Here is a 24,851-nt window from a genome sequence, read left to right as displayed (position 1 = left end):
TATCATATCTGTAGAGAGAATTTACCTTTACTACCTGTGTCGGGTTATCAAGACAATGTGGTTCTTCAACAGGCAGTATATTAAGACCATGTATTTCTTCAATAGGTGGTAAATTCTTAACATCTTCAACTTTAATACCTTTTCCTTTCATTGATTTCTTTGCCTCTTGCATATCTTCAGGACTGAGAAATAAAACACCTCTCTTCTTCGGAGTGGGTTTAGGAATAGGCTCAGGAGTTGGCTCAATTGGTTCAGGAATTGGCTCAGGAAGAGTCCAATTATTTTCATTAGCCAACATATTATTCAATAGTAATTCAGCTTCGTCGACTGTTCTTTCCCTGAAAACACAACCAGCACAACTATCCAAGTAGTCCTCGGAAGCATCGGTTAGTCCATTATAAAAGATATCAAGTATTTCATTTTTCTTGAGAGGATGATGAGGCAAAGCATTAAGTAACCGGAGAAGCCTCCCCCAAGCTTGTGGGAGACTCTCTTCTTTGATTTGCACATAATTGTATATTTCTCGCAAGGCAGCTTGTTTCTTATGAGCAGGGAAATATTTAGCAGAGAAGTAATAAATCATATCCTGGGGACTACGCACACAACCAGGAGCAAGAGAATTATACCAAGTCTTAGCATCACCCTTTAACGAGAACAGAAATATCTTAAGTATATAAAAATAGCGAGATCTTTCATCATGAGTGAACAGGGTAGCTATATCATTCAACTTGGTAAGATGTGCCACAATAGTTTCAGATTCAAGGCCATAAAAAGGATTAGATTCAACTAGAGTAATAATCTTAGGATCAACAAAGAACTCATAATCCTTATCAGTAACACAGATAGGTGAAGTAGCAAAAGCAGGGTCAGGTTTCATTCTAGCATTAAGAGACTGCTACTTCCATTTAGCTAATAATTTCTTAAGATCATATCTATCATTGCAAGCAAAGATAGCTCTAGCAGCTTCTTCATTCATAACATAACCCTCAGGAACAACAGGCAATACATAATCATTGGGAGAATTTTTATCATCACTATCATCAATAATAGCATCTTCAATAATTTCACTCTCTCTAACTCTAGCAAGTTGTTCATCAAGAAATTCACCTAATGGCAAAGTAGTATCACGCACAGAAGTAGTTTCATCATGCATAGCAGAAGTAGCATCATCAATAGCATGCGACATATCAGAATTCATAGCGGTAGCAGGTTTCGGTGTTGCAAGCTTACTCATAACAGAAGGAGAATCTAGTGCAGAGCTAGATGGCAGTTCCTTACCTCCCCTCGCAGTTGAGGGATAAATCTTGGTTTTAGCGTCTTTCAAGTTCTTCATAGTGATCAATAGATATAAATCCCAAGTGACTCAGAGAATAGAGCTATGCTCCCCGGCAACGGCGCCAGAAATTAGTCTTGATAACCCACAAGTGTAGGGGATCGCAACAGCTTTCGAGGGTAAAGTATTCAACCCAAATTTATTGATTCGACACAAGGGGAGCCAAAGAATATTCTTGAGTATTAGCAATTGAGTTGTCAATTCAACCACACCTGGATAACTTAGTATCTGCAGCAAGGTATTTAGTAGCAAAGTAGTATGATAATAAAGGTAACGGTGGCAAAACTAAAGATAATAGTTTTTGGGTTTTTGTAGTAGTTGTAACAGCAGCAACGGAAAAGTAAATAATCGAAGAACAATATGTGAAAAGCTCGTAGGCAATGGATCAGTGATGGATAATTATGCCAGATGCGATTCCTCATGTAATAGCTATAACATAGGGTGACACAGAACTAGCTCCAGTTCATCAATGTAATGTAGGCATGTATTCCATAAATAGTAATACATGCTTATGGAAAAGAACTTGCATGACATCTTTTGTCCTACCCTCCCATGGCAGCGGGGTCCTAGTGGAAACTAAGGGATATTAAGGCCTCCTTTTAATAGAGAACCGGAACAAAGCATTAGCACATAGTGAATACATGAACTCCTCAAACTACGGTCATCACCGAGAAGTATCCCGATTATTGTCACTTCAGGGTTGTCGGATCATAACACATAATAGGTGACTATAGACTTGCAAGATAGGATCAAGAACACACATATATTCATGAAAGCATAATAGGTTCAGATCTGAAATCATGGCACTCGGGCCCTAGTGACAAGCATTAAGCATAGCAAAGTCATAGCAACATCAATCTCAGAACATATTGGATACTAGGGATCAAACCCTAACAAAACTAACTTTATTACATGGTAAATCTCATCCAACCCATCACCGTCCAGCAAGCCTACGATAGAATTACTCACGCACGGCGGTGAGCATCATGAAATTGGTGATGGAGGATGGTTGATGATGACGACGGTGACGAATCCCCCTCTCCGGAACCCCGAACAGACTCCTGATCAGCCCTCCCGAGAGAGATTAGGGCTTGGCGGCGGCTCCGTGTCGTAAAACGCGATGAAACTTTCTCTCTAATTTTTTTCTCCCCGAGATGGAATATATGGAGTTGGAGTTGAGGTCGGTGGAGGTCCAGGGGGCCCACGAGATAGGGGGCGTGCCCTATAGGGGGGGCGTGCCCCCTGTCTCGTGGACAGGGTGCGGGCCCCCTGGTGTATTTCTTTCGCCAAGAAATTCTTATTAATTCCAAAACGTGCCTCCGTGGATTTTCAGGACATTCCGAGAACTTTTCTTTTCTACACATAAAACAACATCATGGCAGTTCTGCTGAAAACAATCTCAGTCCGGGTTAGTTTCATTCAAATCATGCAAGTTAGAGTCCAAATCAAGGGCAAAAGTGTTTGGAAAAGTAGATACGTTGGAGACGTATTAGTGGCCCCGATGTCTACCAAAGACATCCAACAGCCACCATTGTGGCAATACGGGCACCAAACAACAACTACGGGCACACAAGGCTTATGTCGTCCTACCTGGCCAAGGTAGCGCCCGTGTATAACCTTTCCTTGTTGGAGGCACCGGCGAGAGGCATGACAATAGACTCAGTTAGGACCCCTATCGGGGATATACCCCACGGTATGACCCGGCCGGATATATGACCCGACTGGGACTTGGCGTTTCATTGGTAACTCACCGGAGGATTGGCGACTCACGAGTCTGGCCGCTCACTTGTCTGATGACTCGAGAAAGTGATGACGAATTTCAATGTGCTTAGTCTTCGAGTGCTGGACTGGATTGTTGGCAATCTTGATGGCGCTTTCTTGTCACGGAAGAGAGGTACTTGTTTCAGATTAATGCCATAGTCCTTGAGAGTTTGCTTCATCCACAGAAGCTGAGCGCAGCAAGATCCAGCAGCAATGTATTCATATTCAGCAGTTGAGAGTTGATACACAGTTTTGCTTCTTTGAAGACCAACAGACAAGTGATCGTCCCATAAAGTGACATGTGCCTGATGTAGACTTGCGATCCACCTTGTCTCCAGCATAATCAGCATCCGAGAATCCAACCAAATCAAATCTTGAGCCCTTTGGATACCATAATCCGAGTGTTGGGGTGTAAGCCAAATATCTAAGAATTCGCTTCACAGCTAAGTGATGCGATTCCTTTGGTGCCGCTTGGAATCGAGCACACATGCAAACACTAAGCATAATATCTGGCCTAAATGCACATAGGTAAAGTAAGGAACCAATCATGGAGCGGTATACCTTTTGATCGAACTCTTTACCATTGTCATCGGGACCAAGATGGTGTTTGGCTGGCATTGGCGTCGTGTAACCTTTGCAATCTTGCATTCCAAACTTCTTTAGACAGTCTTTGAGATATTTTCTTGAGATATGAAGATGCCATTCCTTTGCTGATGAATTTGAAGACCAAGGAAGAACTTCAGCTCACCCATCATGGACATCTGATATTACTCTTGCATCATGTATCCAAACTCATCACTATACTTCTGGTTGGTGCAGCCGAAGATAATGTCATCCACATATATTTGGCACACAAACAGTTCACCATCATATGTCTTCGTGAAGAGTGTGGGATCGAGGGATCCAGGTTTGAAGCCTTTGCTCTTCAGGAAGTCTTTGATCGTATCATACCAAGCGCGAGGAGCTAGTTTGAGGCCATACAGTGCTTTGTTTAGCTTGTACACCATATCAGGATATTTTGGATCTTCAAAGCCAGGTGGTTGAGCAACGTACACTTCTTCTTCAATTTTTCTGTTGAGGAATGCACTCTTCACATCCATTTGATATAGTAGGATGTTGTGGTGGTTAGCATAGGCTAGCAGTATGTGAATAGCTTCAAGCCTAGCCACAGGAGCAAATGTTTCATCGAAGTCAATTCCTTCAACTTGAGTATATCCTTGAGCCACAAGACGTGCTTTGTTTCTGACGACTTGACCATGCTCATATTGCTTGTTTCGATATATCCATTTTGTGCCAATAATGTTATGCTTGCGAGGGTCACGACGCTTGACAAGTTCCCAAACATTGTTCAGCTTGAACTATTGAAGTTCTTCTTGCATAGCTTGAATCCATTCAGGTTCCATAAAGGCTTCAGCAACTTTCTTGGGTTCGGATATTGACACAAACGATAAGTGCCCACAGAAATTTGCTAACTGAGTTGCTCTTGAGCGAGTAAGTGGACCAGGCGCATTGATGCTATCAATTATCTTCTCAATTTGTACTTCATTAGCAACACAAGGATGAACTGGACGAAGACCTTGCTCTTGTTGATCATTGTCATCATTGGGACGATTGTCTTTGGTCTGAGCATTGTCTTCAGGTTGGTTTGGTGCAGAAATGATAAGTTCCTCTTTAGGCTATGCTTCAGAGGGCATGATTTCACCTGTTCCCATCAGCTTGATTGATTCGCTTGACGGAGCTTCATCTAGTGTACTTGGCAGGAGCTCTCTTTGTGAACCATTGGTTTCATCAAATCGCACATCCACAGTTTCAATGATTTTGTAGTGATAGAGGTTGAAGACTCTGTAAGAGTGCGAGTCCTTTCCATAACCGAGCATGAAGCCTTCGTGAGCTTTAGGTGCAAATTTTGACTTGTGATGGGGATCCTTGATCCAGCACCTAGCACCAAAGACTCTGAAGTAGCTGACATTTGGCTTCTTGCCAGTAAGGAGCTCATAGGATGTTTTGCTCAGAAGCTTGTGGATGTAAACACGGTTGATGATGTGACATGCTGTATCAATAGCTTCAGGCCAGAACTTTCTTGGTGTCTTGTACTCGTCGAGCATTGTTCGAGCCATCTCAATGAGGGTTCTGTTCTTGCGCTCTACAATGCCATTTTGCTGAGGTGTGTATGGAGCAGAAAACTCATGAGTGATTCCCATTGTATCCAGATAAAGATCAAGCCCGATGTTCTTGAATTTAGTGCCGTTTTCACTTCTGATATGCTTGATCTTGACGCCATAATTGTTCATGGCTCAATTGGTGAAGCGTCTGAAGACATCTTGTACTTCAGTCTTGTAGAGAATTATGTGCACCCATGTATATCTTGAGTAGTCATCAACAATAACGAAGCCATAGAGACAAGCTGTTGTTGTGAGGGTAGAGTAGTGAGTAGGGCCAAATAAGTCCATGTGTAACAGCTCGAAGGGTTGAGATGTCGTCATGATTGTCTTCGAGGGGTGCTTTGCCCTAGTCATCTTTCCAGCTTCGCGAGCACCACAAAAATGATCCTTCTTGAACTTGACACCCTCAATGCCTATGACATGCTTCTTCTTGACGAGTGTGTGTAAGTTCCTCATGCCAGCATGCCCCAGCCTCTGATGCCAGAGCCAGCATTCCGAAGCTTTTGCAAGAAGACATACGGCAAGCTGTGGACCTGCTGAGAAATCTACCATGTATAGATCATCTTTCCGATACCCTTCAAAGACTAGAGACTTGTCAGATTCCATTAGTACAAGGCAATGATATTTTCCGAATAGCACAATTATGTTCAAGTCACAAAGCATTGAGACAGACATTAAGTTGAACCCAAGGGATTCAACAAGCATCACTTTATCCATGTGTTGATCCTTTGAGATTGCAACTCTACCTAGACCCAATACCTTGCTTTTACCAGTGTCAGCAAATGTGACGTGACTCTTGTCGGATGGACGTAAGGTTGAGTCCATGAGAAGACTTCAATCACCAGTCGTATGATTAGTGCATCCGCTGTCCATAATCCATTCTGAAGCACGAGGTGTCATACCCTACAGTGCAGTTAGGATGATAGACTTCACAAAGTATGTTGTGAAGCATAAGCATTTGACGCACACAAGGATTATCACAGCTTAGATCAAGGTTAGAACCCATAGTATGACTGGTAAGCGATTCATATGTGAAATACATAGTAAGACATTTTATCATGCGTCCCTTAATGTGTTTTAGGTCCCCAGCAATAGTATTGGACGCCTTTGATAGCAGGCTGGAGACCTTATTCTGCAAAAGAGAGTTAATTCTTCTTCACCACCCACATCTTCAGGGGTGGTTTAGAAGCAATGAGTCTAAGTGCAGCATCTGAGAACTTTGGCGTTGAAGCCCTAGCAAATAGCCTTGCAGGAGATGAATGATACTCATATGAATAAGTAGAAAAATTCTTAGTTCTATGAACATAGCAGTTTGAGGACACACGCTCATATTCATAAGTCTGAGTATGATTTCCCTGCAAAACATTGGTGTTAGGGTGACTCAGGTGAGTCCTGTATGAAGCCTTTGGACCATATGACGCCTTAGGTCTGGGGTTTGTCTTCTTCCTTGGTGGTGTCATGATGACATTCACTGGAAGATTCTCAAGACAGCTTTTGGGAACCCAGATCTTCTTCATAGGTGGTCCATTCCTGCAGTTAGTACCAATATACCTGGCAAACACTTCACCATTCTGATTTTTGAACAGTTTATAGTTTGCATCAAAGGATTCATCAATGATAATAGGATTAGCACAGGTAAAGCTAGATAAGGTGGATGGATCCACTGAAGGTTCCTTTGCAGCAACCCATGTGGTTTTGGGATACTGCTCAGGCTTCCAGTAGGAACCATCAACATTCATTTTCCTCTCGAACCCGACACCCTCTTTCCTAGGGTTCCGATTCAGAATCTGCTTTTTGAGGACATCGCAAAGTGTCTGATGTCCTTTCAGACTTTTATACATCTCTGTTTCAAGCAATGTCTTCAACCTAGCATTTTCATCAGCAATAGTAGTGGTATCCTCCGTAGAGGGGTTAGTTTCCACATCAGTAGTTGAAGACAATGCAACAGCATCAGCAGTGGAACATTCAGCAATAGAGGTAGCGTTATCACGCTCAATGCATTTTAGACATGGTGGTTCAAATCCATCCTGTGTAACACTGATTTGTTGAGAAAGTAATGAATCGCGCTCCTTCAGAAGATCTCCATAGTCCACTCTTATCTTTTCAAGATCTTGCTTTCTTTGAAGACATTCAGAAGAAAGCTTCTCGTGATCAGACAAGAGAGCATTATGTTGATCTTGAAGGGCGTCAAACTTGGAATGAAGTCTCTGAAGACTCTCAGCCAATGCTTTTGACTGATCCATTTCTTCACCCAACATATCATCGCTCTTACAAAGCATGTTTTGAACCTTTTCCAAGGCTCTTTGTTGTTTAGTGGCAAGGGAAGCAAGTTTGACATAGCTGGGGCCAAATTCATCACCTGATTCATCATCACTAGTTTCAGAGAGGTAGCATTCAGTTACCTTAGCACCCCCTGCGATGAGGCATGGTGAAGATGAGGACGATTCAGGTGGAAAGGTCATCTCTTTAAGAGACTCCTTGTAGTCATCAAGCCAAGGATCATGACGATTAAGATGACCTTCATAGACCTCAGAAAGCCGGTCCCAGATTAGCTTCGCATGATTGAGGTGCATGACATTCCTGAACTGATTTCGGGACAGACAGGAGCAGATGACATCCTTCGCTATGAGGTTTAGTAGAGTGTACTTGTGAATGTCATCGGCCTCTCCCATCTTGCATAGATCGGTAAGACCAATTTCAGTGACGGTCCACAGTTCGCTGTCCATAGCCATGAGTCGCTTCTTCATCATGGCCTTCCACCAAGGATACTCATGACCGTCAAAGGTGGGGCAAGATACATTCCTCAATCCTGCAGTCGACATAGCTAAACTCCAGGTGGTTAAACCGAATCACACGGAACAAGGGAGTACCTTGCTCTGATACCAATTGAAAGTGCTAGTTATCGACTAGAGGGGGATGAATAGGCGATTTTTATCAAAGTCTTCAAAACATGGAAGTTTCGAAGACAAACAATAGAAATGACCTAATTGATATGCAGCGGAAGATAAACTGCAACGAGCAAACCATAGTCAAGTATGCAATAATGTGAAAGTATCAAGACTAATAGCAGCTTGGTAGTAAGGATCATGATGGAAGATAGTATGAAGCCAATCAACGATAGTAGTCAAGCAATGAAGTCAAACAGGTATGACAAATAGGCAATGACTTCACGAAGACAAACTTAAGGTAAAGGGGGTTAGAGGATAGAACCAGTCACTTGTTGAAGACACAGGAATTGTTGGACCAGTTCCAGTTGCTGTGACAACTGTACATCTGGTTTGGGAGGCTGAGATTCAACTCAGAAGACTGCGTCTTCACCTTATTCCCCTTGAGCTAAGGACACACGGTCCTCGCCCAATCACTCTGGTAAGTCTTCAAGGTAGACTTCCGAACCTTCACAGACTTCGTTCACCGACGATCCACAATGACTCTTGGATGCTCAGAACGCGACGCCTAACCGGCTGGAGGATACACAGTCCTCAAGTGTAATAAGTCTTTAGGTCACTCAGACAGAAAGACTTTAGTGATGCCTAACACTCTTTGGCTCTGGGTGTTTGGGCTATGTCCTCGCAAGGATTTCTCTCTCTCAAAGGCTTCGAGGTGGGTTGCTCTCAAACAACAAAAGCCGTAAACTAACTCTGAGCAGCCACCAATTTATGGTGTAGGGGGTAGGCTATTTATAGCCACAAGGCAACCCGACCTGATATGTCCGAAATGACCCTGGGTCACTAAGGAACTGACACGTGTTCCAACGGTCAGATTTCAAACACACACGGCAACTTTACTTGGGCTACAAGCAAAGCTGACTCATCCAGCTCTGGATAAGATTTGCTCTCATTGTCTTCGCTCGAAGACATAGGATTTGGGTTGAGCATCACTTCAGTCATTCTGAGTTTGTTCACTTGGACCCCACTTAATAGTACGGTGGTTCCTATGACTCAACAAAGAAGAAAAGGAAACAGCAAAACAACACAGTCTTCGCGCCCCATAGTCTTCACTCATTGTCTTCTCATGTCATAGTCTTCAATATGAATATCTTCACATACCACCATTGTCGTCAATGTCTTCATACATTTTTAGGGGTCATCTCCGGTAGGTAAACCGAATCAATGAGGGACACTACCTACGTTATCCTGCAATTCTCACAAACACATTAGTCCCTCAACCATCTTTGTCGTCAATACTCCAAAACCAACTAGGGGTGGCACTATATGCACTTACAACCGCGCATGCGATTGACTCGCCCGTCCGCGCTGGCTTACAATGTCATGGCCGGCTCACCTATGATTGATTTCAGCTTCACCATGGTGATCATCAACTCCGCGGTGCATAATTACTGGCCTAACGTATCAGGTGAAATCCATCTAGTATATTTTTATATTACATATTTCTTTCTTTAAAAGAGCAATTACTCTGGATTGCAAGTTTTCTAAGGCAGGGCAAGTTGTCTACTTCAAAAGGGACTATTATATTACTGTGTTGAATACTCATACCGATTTATATCATGGTCAAATATGAAGAATCTCAAGCCAACTCCTTGATTCGTCTTGAGACTCGGGGGCTACAATGGCATGACTCAGCCAATTCATGACCCTGGGTCACTGAAGGGAAAATAACCCGGTCCCGGAGGCTACTGCTACATTGGTGAAAATTTCGGCTCAAAAGAAAGTTTCCGGGTTATCAGAAAGTATTCCGGTTCAAGGGAAATTTGTCTCCCACAAAGCTTTGAAGCTCTCAGTATCTGGTTTAAAATCCCAGCTCAAGAAGAATTAATCTCTCGCAAGTTCTCTTAGAAAAATTAAAGGGTGCCAAAGAGAACTTGCTGCCATGATGCGCGATTCAAACATCGGTATCCTGCCTTATTGTCTTATCACTTCATATGGTCACTTGGGGGCTTCCTGTTCAAACATAGGTGTATTCACCAAAGAGAACATAGCTGTGAATATCCCTCTTGATCGGCGCAATGCCACAATTTCAAAGGTCATTTGGGGGCTTCCTGTTCAAACATAGGTGTATTCACCAAAGAGAACATAGTTGTGAATATCCCTCTTGATCGGCGCAATGCAACAATTTCATAGGTCACTTGGGGGCTTCTTGTTCATACATAGGTGTATTCACCAAAGAGAACATAGCTGTGAATATTCCTCTTGATCGGCTCAATGCCACAAGCACTTGGGGGCTTCCTGTTCAAATATAGGTGTATTCACCAAAGAGAACATAGTGTTACTACCCTTGTGAGCTGGTTTGGAACACCAGGTGTATTCACCAAAACCTTCCGGGTTCTCCTGCTTTGTAGAAACTACCACTCCGCCTGGGTAATCCTGGAATGACAAGCCATACTCTTGACAGTCAATCTTACATAGACCTTGAACTTTTCAAGGTTAAAACAGCGGTCATGTGAGGCCGGTTTCACGAAGTGTAAAAGGTCAACTCAGTGGCTTGGCGGCCCATCAAAGCCTCAGAGCTTTAGGCTTGGCGGCCTACGAAAGCCTCATTTTCTCGCTTTGATTGGTTTTTTGAACATTTTTTGGATTCATCTTGGTATTATATTGACATATGATTTAAGGTGATTCAGGCCATGTAGCCTCAATTCTTACAACTCATATTTGAGTATATCAATGGTTTATGATAACCCATCCTGGCTTTGGACGACAAGTCGCCAGTATATGATGATATTAAATGCTTGGAAGCATTCTGCTCTAAGTTTGGGATATTACCCCTTGCTGCCTATGGCATTGTAAGCCGGCAGAATATGACAATCGAACAGGGCATTGCACGCTCAAACTTTTGGGTTGTCACCCTTGCTACAAGACATATGATGAGTTGGCTGTGTTAACAAGTATCACAGGTATGATATTTATTTTTTTATGATTATATGAGGTTTTTCTAAACCGGCCCTGGCTTTCGACGTTGAGTCGCCAGGGCATATGTTGTTTAAACTCTGTGCAGGATTTGCAGAGCTATGACTTACATAAATGATTAAGTTCAAGCCCATCATCAGAAATTGAAATTGGTGTTACAAAAGGGTTATCCATTATTGATTTTCACAAACGCTATAAACCGCCGGGTTACAAAAATTCCAGTTTACAATGAATGCGGATTAAGTCGCTATTGGCCAAAAGCCACCGGGTATTTAAACTCCGGATTTACTTGTCAACCGATAAGGTGTTCAAATCTTTAATAGCCAAAGTCGGCTGGATTTTCATGATGATATTGGATGATTAAGGTTTTCATACCGGATTATGTTACTCAAATCTTGAATAGCCAACATGGCTGGATTTTTATTATGGTTAACAATAACCAGTATTATGATTGAGGTTTTCAAAATCGCTTCAGCGCAATGGCTATTATTTCTTTATCAATGGATATGATTTATTCTGCAATGGAAGGAATAGTCCCGAGTCGCTGCAGGCTTACGACTCGGCACTTGGGGGCTACATTATTAAAATCATGATTATATCAAATATGGAAGTCCCATGTCGCTGCAAGCATGCACCATGACACTTGGGGCTAATGCAAGGTCATTTTTTACTTGCCTTATTGAAGACCCGACTCATCACATTGTAATGAGCCGGCTCTTGGAGGCTACACTTAAAAGTCTACATGATCATATCTACAAAGTCCCTGCTCATTATTGCATAATGACCCGGTCCTTGGGGCTATATTGGTTGAAGTTTTTTATGAGCACAAGGCAATTACAAGTCCCAGGTTGCTGCAAGCATGATAACCCGGCACTTGGGGGCTACATATGTGGTATATGCAGTTTTGACTAGTGATTGAGATGAGAAACTTGGATTTCTTCAAGGTTGCAACATTTATATTGAAGCAAGTCTTAAGCTGTTACTACGTTCCCTTCTGAAGACTTTGGGGCTACAGGTGATATGCATATAATGGAGGAACATTTTCAAGTTTTCAGTTCTTTGAAACAAACCAGGTATCATATTCTCAGTTTTGGCTTGGATAGCTCAGGAAAGTCAATTACATGACCCGACATCATTTGTTTATAACCCGTCAATTTTGGCAATCATAAATCGCAAGATCTACATCTTTAAGTCAGCTGAATATCAGTTGAATATTTCAAGACCAATATTTTTGTCAAGTCAGAGCATTGAAGGTCGACTCAAATGGAATATTTCTTATAATATTTCTGGGAGAAACCAATGGCAACAAATTGATTATGAAGCTGGCCTATTGACCTGGATTTTCAGAAGAAGTGCCCGAAATTTTTGCATTGGCAAAGTTTGAACATATATATTAAAGGAGATTTTCTACGAGATCATAGACATGTATCAAGGAGGAAATGACAAGGACTTAAGGATGATCAGGTGCCGGTTTACAAGAATTTTTAACCCGAAGCACAACCTGGCAAATTTGTTCTTGTGTTTATGTTGCAGGATCAGTTTAACATGGATAAATCCAAATTAAACTGGGGGCTAATGTCGGGGATATACCCTGCGGTATGACCCAGCCGGATATATGACTCGGCTGGGACTTGGCGTTCCATTGGTAACCCGCCGGAGGATTGGCAACTCACGAGTCCGGTGGCTCACTGGTCTGACGACTCGAGGAGCCTGGCGACATACTAATGGTTCCGACGGTGGGTCAGATAGAAGACTAGGCCCAGAAGGCCGACTCATGTTAATGGTGGGCCGGTTTAAGAGGAAGGGCGTGAGGAATATTTCCCTTACAAGGAGTCAAGACCCGGACTTGTATCCGGCTTGTATTAGAAGATAGACTAGTCCTAATCCTAATAGGACTCCACATGTAATCCACCCCTTCAACTTATATAAGGAGGGGCAGGGCACCCCAAGAGGGGAGGAGTAATCTCTAAGGCTAGACACAATTAGGAGAGCCGGTTTATGCGGCGACTCCCTCATGAGCATAATGAGACCAAGCCACAAACGACATGTAGGGCTACTACCGGATGATGTTTCCTAGGGCCCGAAGCTGTCTAAATCCTTGTCTTGTGTGTTGATCCGCCTCGCGTCTCTCATCCCGATCAACCCCTCTCAAGCTACCACATAGATGTGTTGGCCTCACGACTAAGTCCTCACACTAGGACATCTGTCGTGACAAATCCACGACAACCCCCCATAAGGCAAGTGTGGTTGCACTGGTCAGGTCGATTTGGTGGCACCATGACTCAGCCAACAGTTGTTCAAGTTCAATTAAGTCTGGTTAAACTTGAATGCAATATGCTAAGCCATATTAAAATAACATGATGCAACTACAATGCATGAGCATGATATCAACATAAGCATGGAGGTGCACCATCACTTCTTAACATCTCAACAACAATAAATCATATATCCAACTGAGCATGGCATATTGACGACCATGAATATCACAAGTATAACACTACTTATAAGCATAGCATAACCACTAGCATCAGAAGTAAATACCATGCAAGAATATAATGACAACACTACCAAGTAATCATGTAACCAGCTAGATGCAAAGGAACATGCATAACCACGATACTTGGTAACCGACAATAGTCATGCAACGAAGAACATTACCAATACCAACATGTACTACTACCAAGCCTGACATACGAAAGAAATACTGGCAACTAGTACATGATAACCAGATGCATCGGAACATAGCACGAAAGTGAACACAGATCTACAAGCGTTACCGAAACAACAATAGCAGTTGCAAAACAAGCAGACATTTATTAAATATTCAAGTTGAAAACCATGGCTACTGCATGACTATCATGCAAGTGGGTGTTGTGGCTTGCCTGGGGATGAAGGATACACCGGGGAGAAGTGTGGTGAAGCCGCGGAACAAATTGCCGGGGAGGTTTCTCCCTCAGAGGGGGCTGATTAGGGGCAAGGCAAAATGGTCATTTCCAGTATGTGCAAACATAGTGAAAATGTGACCAACTGAACGGGCTCGATGAGGCGAAGACGTGGGTACTGGAATCACCTGATTCGGAGTTATGGTTGAAGAGACACGGGCGTTCATTCGATAGACAGAAAATTAAATAAAAGTATTCGTTTTCTTTGCTTAACGAGTGAACATTCAATATATAGCGGTTTCGGCCGACTGGGTTAAACAGAAGGCACATTCCAGGAACTACGCTTTCGGAACAATGAAGGCGTATTTCTGGCTGAAGCTGCAGCACTTTACACCTTCACTGAAACAAAAGCGTAAAACTGAGAATACGCTTCCCCTTATAAGCGCGGGCCCAACGGCTAAGTCAATGCGTGAGGCTGCCAGGTGGGGTCGAGGCGAAGCGGGGCCCGCCTGGCCAGGTCAGCGCCTTCAACCTTGCGCTCGCCCGTGATGCAGAGGATGGCCGCGCGCGCCGGCGACCGGCTGGGCGGCCCCGGCCACCTCTGGCCGGGGAGAGACCATCGGCGGGATCGGGGAAGGGCGCCGCATCAATCTGGCTTGGTCACGGGCGCCGGGGAGGGGTCGAGCGCGAGGTGGCCGCGGTGGCAGAGAGCAACGGCGATGGCCAAGGTTGGGGACACGCGGCCACGCTAGCTCCGGAGAGAAACGGGGAGGTGAGGAGGTTCGCCGGGGTCTGGGTGATCCTCTGGTGGTGGAAAAGTGGAGGGAGAAGCTCGGCGTTAGGCGAATTTGAGCGGAGCACCACGGCGACGCTTCGGCTATGGGAGGGGCAGAAGAGCTTCTCGAGCTCGGGGAGGCTGGGCGGGGTTCTGGGAGGTGGGAGAGGCACGTGGTGTGCTTGGAGGCCGCGGGGAGGGGCTTAAACAGGCGGGGCGAGGATGGCCGAGCTGGCGTCGCTGCGGACGCGTGGGCACGCGAGCTCGCTTGACGGAAGACGACGGGGAGCAATAGAGGGCAGGCTCACGGGGCGGACAAGGTCGAGGAGCACGGGGAGGAAGCGGCCGAGGCGCGAACAGAGCCGAAAGGCCACTATTCGCCCGTGGGCGCGCGGTAGCGAGCACCAAGGAGGAAGCTGCCGGAGGGGAGGGGTCCAGGGCGAAGGGCGGCGACGAGAGGAAACTCCTAGACATGGCTAGGTGTCGAGGGCGCGAGGGAAATGGCCCGGGAGGAGGGACCCAGAGCAAAACAACACTCAGCTCGCGTCCATGGCGTACCAGGGTGGTGGTCACCGTGTGCACTGGTGCACACATTGCACTTCGATCGGCCAATTTATGTCAAAGAGACAAGGTGAGCAGAGGATAATGCCAAGGAGGAAGAAACCAAGCATTTGTGGCACTAGCATGATCACGGGGAGCAAAAATACAAGTGAACATCAAGGTGTTTGGAGTTTGTTGTGGCTCACACGCTTGGAGATTAAGGCTGATCTTTGACTGGTGTTTATCACTCATTAATGTTAATAAGATGGCAAGTTTTCAGATCAAGAGGAGGGGTTTATCTAGTAGTTGTTGTAGAAAGTATCCTACTGACCAGATTTAGAAATGAGGAAGAAGCACTCGCTAGGAGTGTTGGGTTGGGCTGAAAATGGACATGGAGGGATGATTTAGGCATATGAGAGTGCTATAAAATTTTTAGACCATTTGGGCAAGCCAAAGTGGTACTTCCTTCATAAACATCCCCACTATCCAGAAACTTGCAATAATATTGGTGGTCAAATGGATCAATGAAATGATCCCAAATTTGGTGGAGGGATGTTATATGGATAGATGATCTCGTAATTTTTCAGAATTAATGAAGCAACATAAAATAGACTCGCTTCACAACCTGAAAATATTGCCAGAACTAAAGATTTGAAGCTGTGCTCACATAGATGATTGGATAGAGCTGAAAATTGGAGGAGGTCAATGATATGAGCACATGAAGGAGTGTGCAAATTTTTTGATTCATTTGGATAACCCTAGCCAGTACTTTCTTCACAAAGGCTTCCATCAGACAGGAACTTTGAAAAATCATCGCGGGAGCTTGGCTAGGCAAATGAAGTTAAATTTTGGCATGAGTCAATTATTTGTACAAGAAAAGATGTCCAAAAAGTTTGGGGTCAATCAAGTAAAGATAAATATCACTTGCTTCACAAAGTGCTATTTAGGGTAGAATAGGAAAATAATTATTTGAGGATTATTTTTGAACATGGCAATGAAAAGTTTTGCCATATTTGATGAAGATATGACCCAAAAAATCTATGAGAATTATTTGGGAATTTTAGGGGTGATGGACATATAGGTTGCTTCACAACCTAAGGCAAATTGAGTTATTCCTTTAACAGAAAAATGAATATTCCCAAGGAAAATAATATTGAGGTTGGTCCAAGATGAAAATGGAAAGGTCTAGGGAAGGATTTGGGGATGACAAGCCACTCTGGAAGAAAAGAAGAGGTCATCTTATTCATTTTCCAGACCACATAGCCACGGAAAAAGAAAACTCAAGCAAAAATCTCAGAAAATTAAAAGAAAAAGAAAGGGCCAAAAATCAGAGTGTAATAGTAGCAAAGTAATATGATAGTTTTGATGGTAGTAGCAACAGTAGTAGTAATGGTAACAGTGATAGCAATGATACTTGTAGCAAGTGTAACAGCAGCAATAGCAATTGTAACTTAGCAAGAACAATATGTGAAAAACTCGTAGGCATTGGATCGGTGAATTCGTTGGATGATATTCATCATATAACAGTCATAACCTAGGGTGATATGACACTAGCTCCGGTTTATAAATATAATGTAGGCATGTATTCCATAAATAGGCATACGTGTTTATGGAAAGAACTTGCATGACATATTTTGTCCTACCCTCCCGTGGCAGCGGGGTCCATAAGAAACTAAGGGATATTAAGGTCTCCTTTTAATAGAGAACCAGAACAAAGCATTAGCACATAGTGAATATATGAACTCCTTAAATTACTGTCATCACCAGAAAGTATCCTGACTATTGTCACTCTGGGGTTTGCGGATCATAACACGTAATAGGTGACTATAACTTGCAAGATCGGATCTAGAACATATACTAATGATGATAACATAAACAGTTCAGATCTGAAATCATGGCACCCGGGCCCAAAGCGACAAGCATTAAGCACGGCAAAGTCATAGCAACATCAATCTTAGAACATAATGGATGCTAGGGATCAGGCCCTAACAAAACTAACTCGATTACACGATGAATCTCATCCGACTCCCTCACCGACCAACGAGTCTACGAAGGAATTACTCACTCCCGGTGGGGAGCATCATGGAATTGGCGATGGAGAAGGATTGGTGATGACGAAGATCAAAGATTCCCCTCTTCGGAGCCCCAAACGGACTCCACATCTGGCCTCCCGATGAAGAATAGGAGGCGGCGGCGGCTTCGTCTCGTGAAACACGATAATTCTTCCTCCCTAATTTTTTCTCCAAAAATAGGATTTTATAGCGTCGGAGATATGGTCAGCGGGGCCACCAGGGCCCGCCAGGAGGGGAGGGGCGCCATGGTGGGTTGTGCTCACCCAGGGCCCCCCTCCGATGGTTCTTGGCTCCAGTATTTTTCTTTTATTCCATAAAAAATCTCCAAAAAGATTCGTTCCATTTCGAGAACTTTTATTTTCGCACAAAAATAACACCGTGGTAGTTCTGCTGAAAACAGCGTCAGTCCGAGTTAGTTTCATTCAAATCATGCAAATTAGAGTCCAAAACAAGAGTAAAAAGCGTTGGGAAAAGTAGATACGGCGGAGACGTGTTAGAGCGCGTCGGATGCCGACTGCTACTATGGTTCCATTGAGGGCGACTCCGAGCAGAAGGGTTTCTGGGCCCAGCTCCAGGTGCCATCGCATCCGCCGCTATTGAACAACCAAATGAAGTAGCTGATGGAGCTGTACCGCATGGCGAGGTCGGTCATGAAGGACATCTGCATCAACCTCTGGCCCACAGAGCCATTGCCGAGCAGCTACTTCGGCCTGGTTCAGTGGCTCCAAGGCGCCAGCCCCCAAGTCCACCGCCGTAGAGAGAAAAATGACAGTGGCTTTAATCTTTAACGCCTGATTATATAAAAATAAGACAGAGAAAAATGGAGTAGAATGAAATAAGACAGAGAAAAAACACGGAAAAGATGGAGCATAGAGAAATAAGCCAAAGAATTAAAAACTTGATGCTTTGGAGAAAAAGACTTTCACAAAAATTAATTAATTAATTAATAAGGCGGAGAGAAAATGGAGTAGATAGAAATAAGACATAGACAAAAAAGGAGTAGAATGAAATAGGACAGAGAGTAGACTAAAAGTTGACGACGCCTGAGAGATTCGAACTCTCGCGGGGAAATCCCATGTACTTAGCTGGCACACGCCTTAACCACTCGGTCAAAGCGTCTTTGTTGGCAGCGATACAACTTTCCATCTTTTAAAAGTCAGAACATCTAACCCTGATTCGTTCCCCGGAACCCCCACCAGCCAGGACACAGCAATCAGAGCATGGACAGCGGCGGCGTGCGGCCATCGCTTCCGTCCGCGGCGGCGGCAGCGGGAGCAGCCTCCTGCCCGGACGAGCCTCGCGACGCGCGCGTGGTGCGGGAGCTCCTCCGGTCGATGGGGCTCGGCGAGGGCGAGTACGAGCCGCGCGTCGTGCACCAGTTCCTGGACCTGGCCTACCGCTACGTCGGGGACGTGCTCGGCGACGCCCAGGTCTACGCCGACCACGCAGCCAAGCCCCAGCTCGACGCCGACGACGTCCGCCTCGCCATCCAGGCCAAGGTCAACTTCTCCTTCTCCCAGCCGCCGCCCCGCGAGGTAAGAGTACGACCAATCTCACCAAAAACCCTAGCACTATATATCTTCGTTAGATTCCGACAAATTATTAGGTATCGTAGCTTTATTCAATTGGTCAATGACGAGGACACGGGTCCACTTTAAACTCTAGATCCAGGACCGGCTTTCTTGTGAACCTATCAGATTCGGAGGGAATGTTATGGACTCCATTGGGGAAAGGATAAGCAAGCACTGTAGATGATGTGCAGATGTGTCGCGGAAGAAACAATCCAGATATGGCGTTCCACAATAAGAACACATCAAGCAAAGCTTCAGACATGGTGGTTAGAAGCCACCATCCGCAACGCAATACAGAGATTGTGGTTTTTAGTCCTTGGGCTCATGATATGTCGTTTTTTCTACACTTGTAGCCGTCCGAGGGACCAACATATCAGACAATTTTATACTGAAATTATAATGAAAAAAAAGGAGGGAATGTGGGAGTCGAACCCAGATTCATCTCAAGTACATTACCAGTATCACCCTACCACTAGGACCGAGATGACTCTTTATCCTTTAGGAAGTTGGAACTGACAGAACTTTTGCCAGTTTGGTGGGGTAATCAGGGAGCACCGTGATTTAAATCCCAGTGTGCAGCTAGTAGCAGAAACGAACGCCTTCTCGATGTAAGGAAAATCCTATTCTTATTTAAAAATCTTATGAAATCCATACATACTGGTTTATTTTAGATTGTTACTGCTCCCACGATTTTAGCAACCGTCACTTCAATGAACTGGTACGTAAAACTTTTTGTCGAACCTGTACGTACGAATATCATTGCTGATACAAGTTCAATATACCAATTGGTGGGAAAAGTCAGAAGTGAAGGTAGCAGAACAGAACCCCTTCTAAAAGTAAAAAAAGCAAAAGAGCACTTTCTAACCTCCATCAAGGAAAACCTTCCATATCTGCACACATGATGCAAGGAGAGACCAGTTGGGGCAGAACATTGACTTAAGTTCAGTCCATGACACCATATCTTGTTAGGAATGTTCAGCTAAGCCCATTTCTTGTTTGGAAAGTTGAATGCTTATCTGCTGAAGGGTCTAAAATCTTAGGAATCATGTGCAACTAGTAGTTCCATATACGCAATTTAACCTTTGAGAACCAAGCAAGAAATAAATACCCTCTTCTGTTAGTGCAGAGATGCTGCTTTGTACCGTAGCAGCCTTCTGTTGCAACTGGAAACAAGAATACTCGGTTTCCTTATTAGTTGGCTTTACTCTTTAGATATATTATGTGTATTCTTGATAACTTCCGTTTTTGGACACTCTTCATGGATGGGTCAAGTCAAATAATCAAGCATCTGTTAGAGCCTCAGATTTGGACACTCTTCATGGATGGGTCAAGTCAAATAATCACATAGAAGGGAGAGCATCTGTTAGAGGGCTGATGAGGTATCGACTAGGAGGCACTGTGGCCATCACAGATCAGAAAGGTAACGGGGTAGTGGCGAATAGAGATTAGGGGGAGACTTCTTTATTGATAACTTGCATCAGTCACTGCAGCTACGGGACCTTTATATAGGTGACTCCAGATCAGTGTCTTGGATGGATGCATATTTGAAGTGCTGCAGAATGTGACTGCTGTGGCCTGTGGGTTTCCTCCGAGATGGAATTCCCCACATAACACCCTGTAATGACGGTTATCTGCCAATTCACTGGTACACTGGTGCCCCCCGGGAATGTATCCGGTGCACCCGCACTTGTGGTGCTACCGGTGCACCGGATGTCATAGAATATTTTAAAAAATCAGAAAAAAATTCTAGCATGTTAACACAACATCAATGTATGATATCACAAAATATCATATAAAAAGTTGAAATATTTTTTGAGATATAAAAATGACAAATTTAACATCAGTGTGATAATGGGCCAAATCTAAAGCCCAAGTTATGTTATGTACTATTCAGTGTTGAATTTGTCATTTTTGTTTTGGGAGTTATGTTTTGAATTTTGACTTGAAATTTTGTGACAATCTACATTGATGTTGTGCAAGCGTGCTAATTTTTTTCATAATTTTTTGAACATTGTAAAAGCACAATGTGAGTTTGGTGCACCGGTAGCACCACAAGCTCCGGTGCACCAGATATTTTCCCTGTGCCCCCCACTCCCACCTCTCCAAATCTCCAGGAACATGCTAAGCATAGTACTCCCTCCGTTCCTAAATATAAGTCTTTGTAGCGATTCCACTATCCGTTCCTAAATATAAGTCTTTGTAGCGATTCCACTATGGACTACATACGAAGCACAATGAGTGAATCTACACTCTAAAATGCATCTATATACATCCGTATGTGGTCCATAATGAAATCTCTACAAAGACTTATATTTAGGAACGGAGGGAGTAGAAAACAATGTTTTGGAATGCATGGCTGGACTTGTATAGAAACACGAAATGAACAGGGTACGATTCTCAATGTGTATGACTCTGGCATCTGAAGATATACCTAAAATGTTGATGAATCATATTATTAGGTAGTACAAAGATACTAGAGATTGAGGGTCACTCACAAGTGTACTCACTAGCGGGTTAGCCGGTAAGTGAAACTAAACAAGATCTTGCGTACATAAAGGCTATGAACAACCCTTGTGGCTATGCTTTGAAGTCAAGTGCTTGTTTCATGTTTTATCAGATCCCTGGAAACTCTAGCTGACACAAAGTACTCTGTATGCATATGTGGTTGACGAGTTATTTTGTTGATGTCACAGGTTCTGCTTGAGTTGGCACGCAGCCGGAACAAGATCCCGCTGCCCAAGTCTATTGCTCCGCCTGGCTCCATTCCTCTGCCACCAGAGCAGGACACTTTGTTGAGTGAAAACTACCAGCTCCTACCCGCACTGAAGCCACCAGCTCAGACTGAAGAGGCAGAAGATGACAACGAGGGAGCCGACACAATTCCTTCCAATCCTAGTCCAAACTATTCGCAGGATCAGAGGGGCAGCGAGCAACATCAGTCTCACAGCCAGAGCCAGAGCCAGAGCCAGAGGGTAACTTTCCAACTGAACGCGGTGGCTGCTGCGGCTGCAAAGCGTCCTCTGGTGACAGTTGATCAGTTGAACATGGGCTAACTGATTGTAGATCGCTGGCAGGCTCCTAGTGCTTGTTCCCGCGAGCCTGCTTGCTGATGCTTGTGTGGCTGCTATGATCGCCCTTTCTGGCCAGCGCGCTCCTGTTTCACCATGAAAAATGCTGATTGTTGAGGTCTTGAGGAAAGGGAGCAGCCTTGCAAGTAGTGTATTCTATAGGTGCACACCTCGGGTTAATTAATTCCTGTCCATTATTGTCGACTTATCGATTTTGTAGATCTCGTCAAACATGAACTGTCCCGTTGTTGTTTCTGAATGCTAAATCGGTGTTCCTATTATGCTTTTGGTGGCATGTAGCACGTATATGGGTGGTTAAAATGAGGACCTACAAATAGGTGCACATCATATAAACCTAGATAGAGAGAGCACCAAGTGTACAATATGGAGATAAAGATAAATATGTTGTGTTAGATGCACTACTTTTGTTTATTTCCTCTTTTGCTAGGGGGAGTAGGATGCAGTGACACCTTCTGTGCGTGTCACAAGGAAGATTTACTGAGAAATCAAAACAAGAACAGAAAAGCCTGTCTAGCTCAGTTGGTAGAGCGCAAGGCTCTTAACCTTGTGGTCATGGGCTCGAGCCCCATGGCGACCTATATTTTACTTTATTTTTGTATACTCTCTAGGAATCAATTTGCATGTAGTGCATCCAGGAAATAAGAAACCTTGTGGTCGTGGGTTCGAGCCCCACGGTGGGCGACCTATTTTTTACTTTATTTTTGTATACTCTCTAGGAATCAATTTGCATGTAGTGCATCCAGGAAATAAGAAACCGATGTGTCAGGGGTTGGGTGCGACATATGCCAAATGATGGCTTATCATGGTGGGAGCGAGTATATTTTTATATACTCTCTAGGAATCAATTTGCATGTAGTGCATCCAGGAAATAAGAAACCTTGTGGTCGTGGGTCGAGCCCCACGGTGGGCGACCTATTTTTTACTTTATTTTTGTATACTCTCTAGGAATCAATTTGCATGTAGTGCATCCAGGAAATAAGAAACCGATGTGTCAGGGGTTGGGTGCGACATATGCCAAATGATGGCTTATCATGGTGGGAGCGAGTAGAACGTCTCCGGTGCCTGGAAGCGGGATAAGGCGTAGACACGTGTGCCGACGAACCTGGTTGGGGGCTCTCCACGGGTTGGGTGCGACATATGCCAAAGAATGACTTACCATGGTGGGAGCGAGTAGAACGTCTCCGGTGCCTGGAAGCGGGATAAGGCGTAGACACGTGCGCCGACGAACTTTACCCAGGTTGGGGGCTCTCCGTGGAGATAATACCCCTACTTCTGCTCTGCGGGGTCTCCGCATGATCACTAAGGCACTAGTGATACAAGGTGCTCCTTGAGCTGTGTCTAGAGGTAGGAGAAGGCAAGGCTAGCTCTTCCCTGCCCTGGGCCAGAGTTGGAACCCTTTGCATGGGTGTCCTGGGGGGTTTATATAGGCCTACCCCCCAGGAGTACAATGGTAATCCGTCCGGGTGCTGGGCCCGGCTGTCAGTGTCTCCGGCCTCCGGCTTCTCCGCCGACCGTTGGGGCCCGCCGATTGGTGGGCCCCGCCGACTGGTTGGTGGCTGCTTACTGTAGGCGTGCCGTCGGTGACGAGGGCTTGGTCATGTTCAGCGTGGCTACAGTCCCGTCGCCTGGTGGGAGATCACTGTAGCCACACCTGGTCTCATCAACTTAATGGCATGTTTGCCTCGGGGCAAGGGACGGCCGCCTGCTGGAGGCCGACCTTTCCCGAGTCCGACTGATTGGGCTTCCGCCGTCTTCTACGGAGTCGCTGCCCGATAGGGCCCCCCGCCGGCAGACCGTACCGACAGGGCGTCGTGGGAACAGGACTCCGCCTGCTCAGAGCGACGTCAGGGGAGACATGGCACAGTGCCCCGTCGTGCGGAGATCTCCGCCTATACGGAGCACTATAGCCACGCCTGTCCCGGGCGTCAAGGGCGACGTGCTTCAATGTAGCCATGCTTTAACTTGCACTCTTGATGGGGGCTCGGTTGTACCGAGGCCGCGAGGTGGCCCCCTGCTTGATGCCGCCCTCTCTAGAGGCCGGCGGGCTGGAGCCGGCCACTCGCAGTGCTGTAGGTTGGGGTTGGCCGCCCTCTGGTAGCCGGCCGTACAGCCATCCGGCCCTCAGAGGGCGGAGCTTCAGCTGGGGGCACAGCTAGGCGGAGCTAGCCCAAAGTCTTGATAAGTCCTGGGACCTGGGTGAGGCTACCCATGGCCCATTACTCCGACAGTAGTCCCCGAAGCCGGCGAAGCGTCGCGGTCGAGGGGCCGTGAAGACTCAGCGGCTTTCCCCCCTTACCGAGCTCCGGAGAGCGCTGTGATCCGCCTTGTGGCGCACCGACATCTTGGTCCGACTTGCGGCGCGCCGGCCTCTAAGGCTGGCTTCGACAAGGCGGGGTCGTCGGCCAATTTCGAACTTCACGGCGGGAGAATAGGTGGCGTGCCTGCTAAGCTTCCCAGGCAGCCGCCCACCGTGGGAGCACCACGCGGCGCCCGCCAGCCCGGCCAGCCTGCCATCCCACGCTCCCGATGGGACGTGACAGTGGGCCGGGCCCGCCACTACCGGGCCTCGGCGCGCGGGCGGATCCACTACGCCGAGGCGGGCGGTCGTGGCTCCCGCGATCATTCACTGTGCAGTAAATCTTCATGGGGATCGTGGGGACATGGGGGCGTGGGCGCAGTTAATCCCACGTCCCATGTCCCGTCCCTCGGCTTCATAGCCCAGGGGCTATTAGTAGGGGGAGGGAAGGGAGCGGCGAAGCACGCGCGCCCCCTCCCACTTCTTCTTCTTCCTCTCGTGCTCTCCAT

General features: G+C 45.5%; 1 protein-coding gene and 1 non-coding gene across 2 annotated transcripts; both read left to right on the top strand.

Moving 5' to 3' along the window:
- The first annotated feature begins 18,538 nt into the window (after window positions 1–18,538).
- On the top strand, window positions 18,539–22,306 carry LOC123071636 (transcription initiation factor TFIID subunit 9). The gene is made up of 2 exons (XM_044495214.1): window positions 18,539–18,921; window positions 21,651–22,306. The coding sequence occupies exons 1-2, from the start codon at window positions 18,607–18,609 to the stop codon at window positions 22,008–22,010; spliced, it is 675 nt and encodes a 224-aa protein (XP_044351149.1). The 5' UTR covers window positions 18,539–18,606; the 3' UTR covers window positions 22,011–22,306.
- Window positions 22,307–22,550: 244 nt separating this feature from the next.
- Window positions 22,551–22,727, top strand: TRNAK-CUU (transfer RNA lysine (anticodon CUU)). Its single transcript has 2 exons — window positions 22,551–22,587; window positions 22,692–22,727. It is a non-coding gene; the product is annotated as a tRNA-Lys (tRNA).
- The last annotated feature ends 2,124 nt before the right edge of the window (window positions 22,728–24,851 follow it).

The sequence above is a fragment of the Triticum aestivum genome, chromosome 3B, assembly GCF_018294505.1.
Source record: "Triticum aestivum cultivar Chinese Spring chromosome 3B, IWGSC CS RefSeq v2.1, whole genome shotgun sequence".
NCBI classification, from domain to species: Eukaryota; Viridiplantae; Streptophyta; class Magnoliopsida; order Poales; family Poaceae; genus Triticum; species Triticum aestivum.
The sequence above is the reverse complement of the archived record's forward strand: the minus strand, read 5'-3'. Positions and strand labels throughout refer to the sequence as shown.

Bases quoted from the DNA above. Each gene is read 5' to 3' on its own strand.
- LOC123071636 (XM_044495214.1), top strand. From the start codon at position 18,607: ATGGACAGCGGCGGCGTGCGGCCATCGCTTCCGTCCGCGGCGGCGGCA. The intron at 18,922-21,650 runs GTAAGAGTACGA...TTGATGTCACAG, and splicing joins CCCAGCCGCCGCCCCGCGAG to GTTCTGCTTGAGTTGGCACG.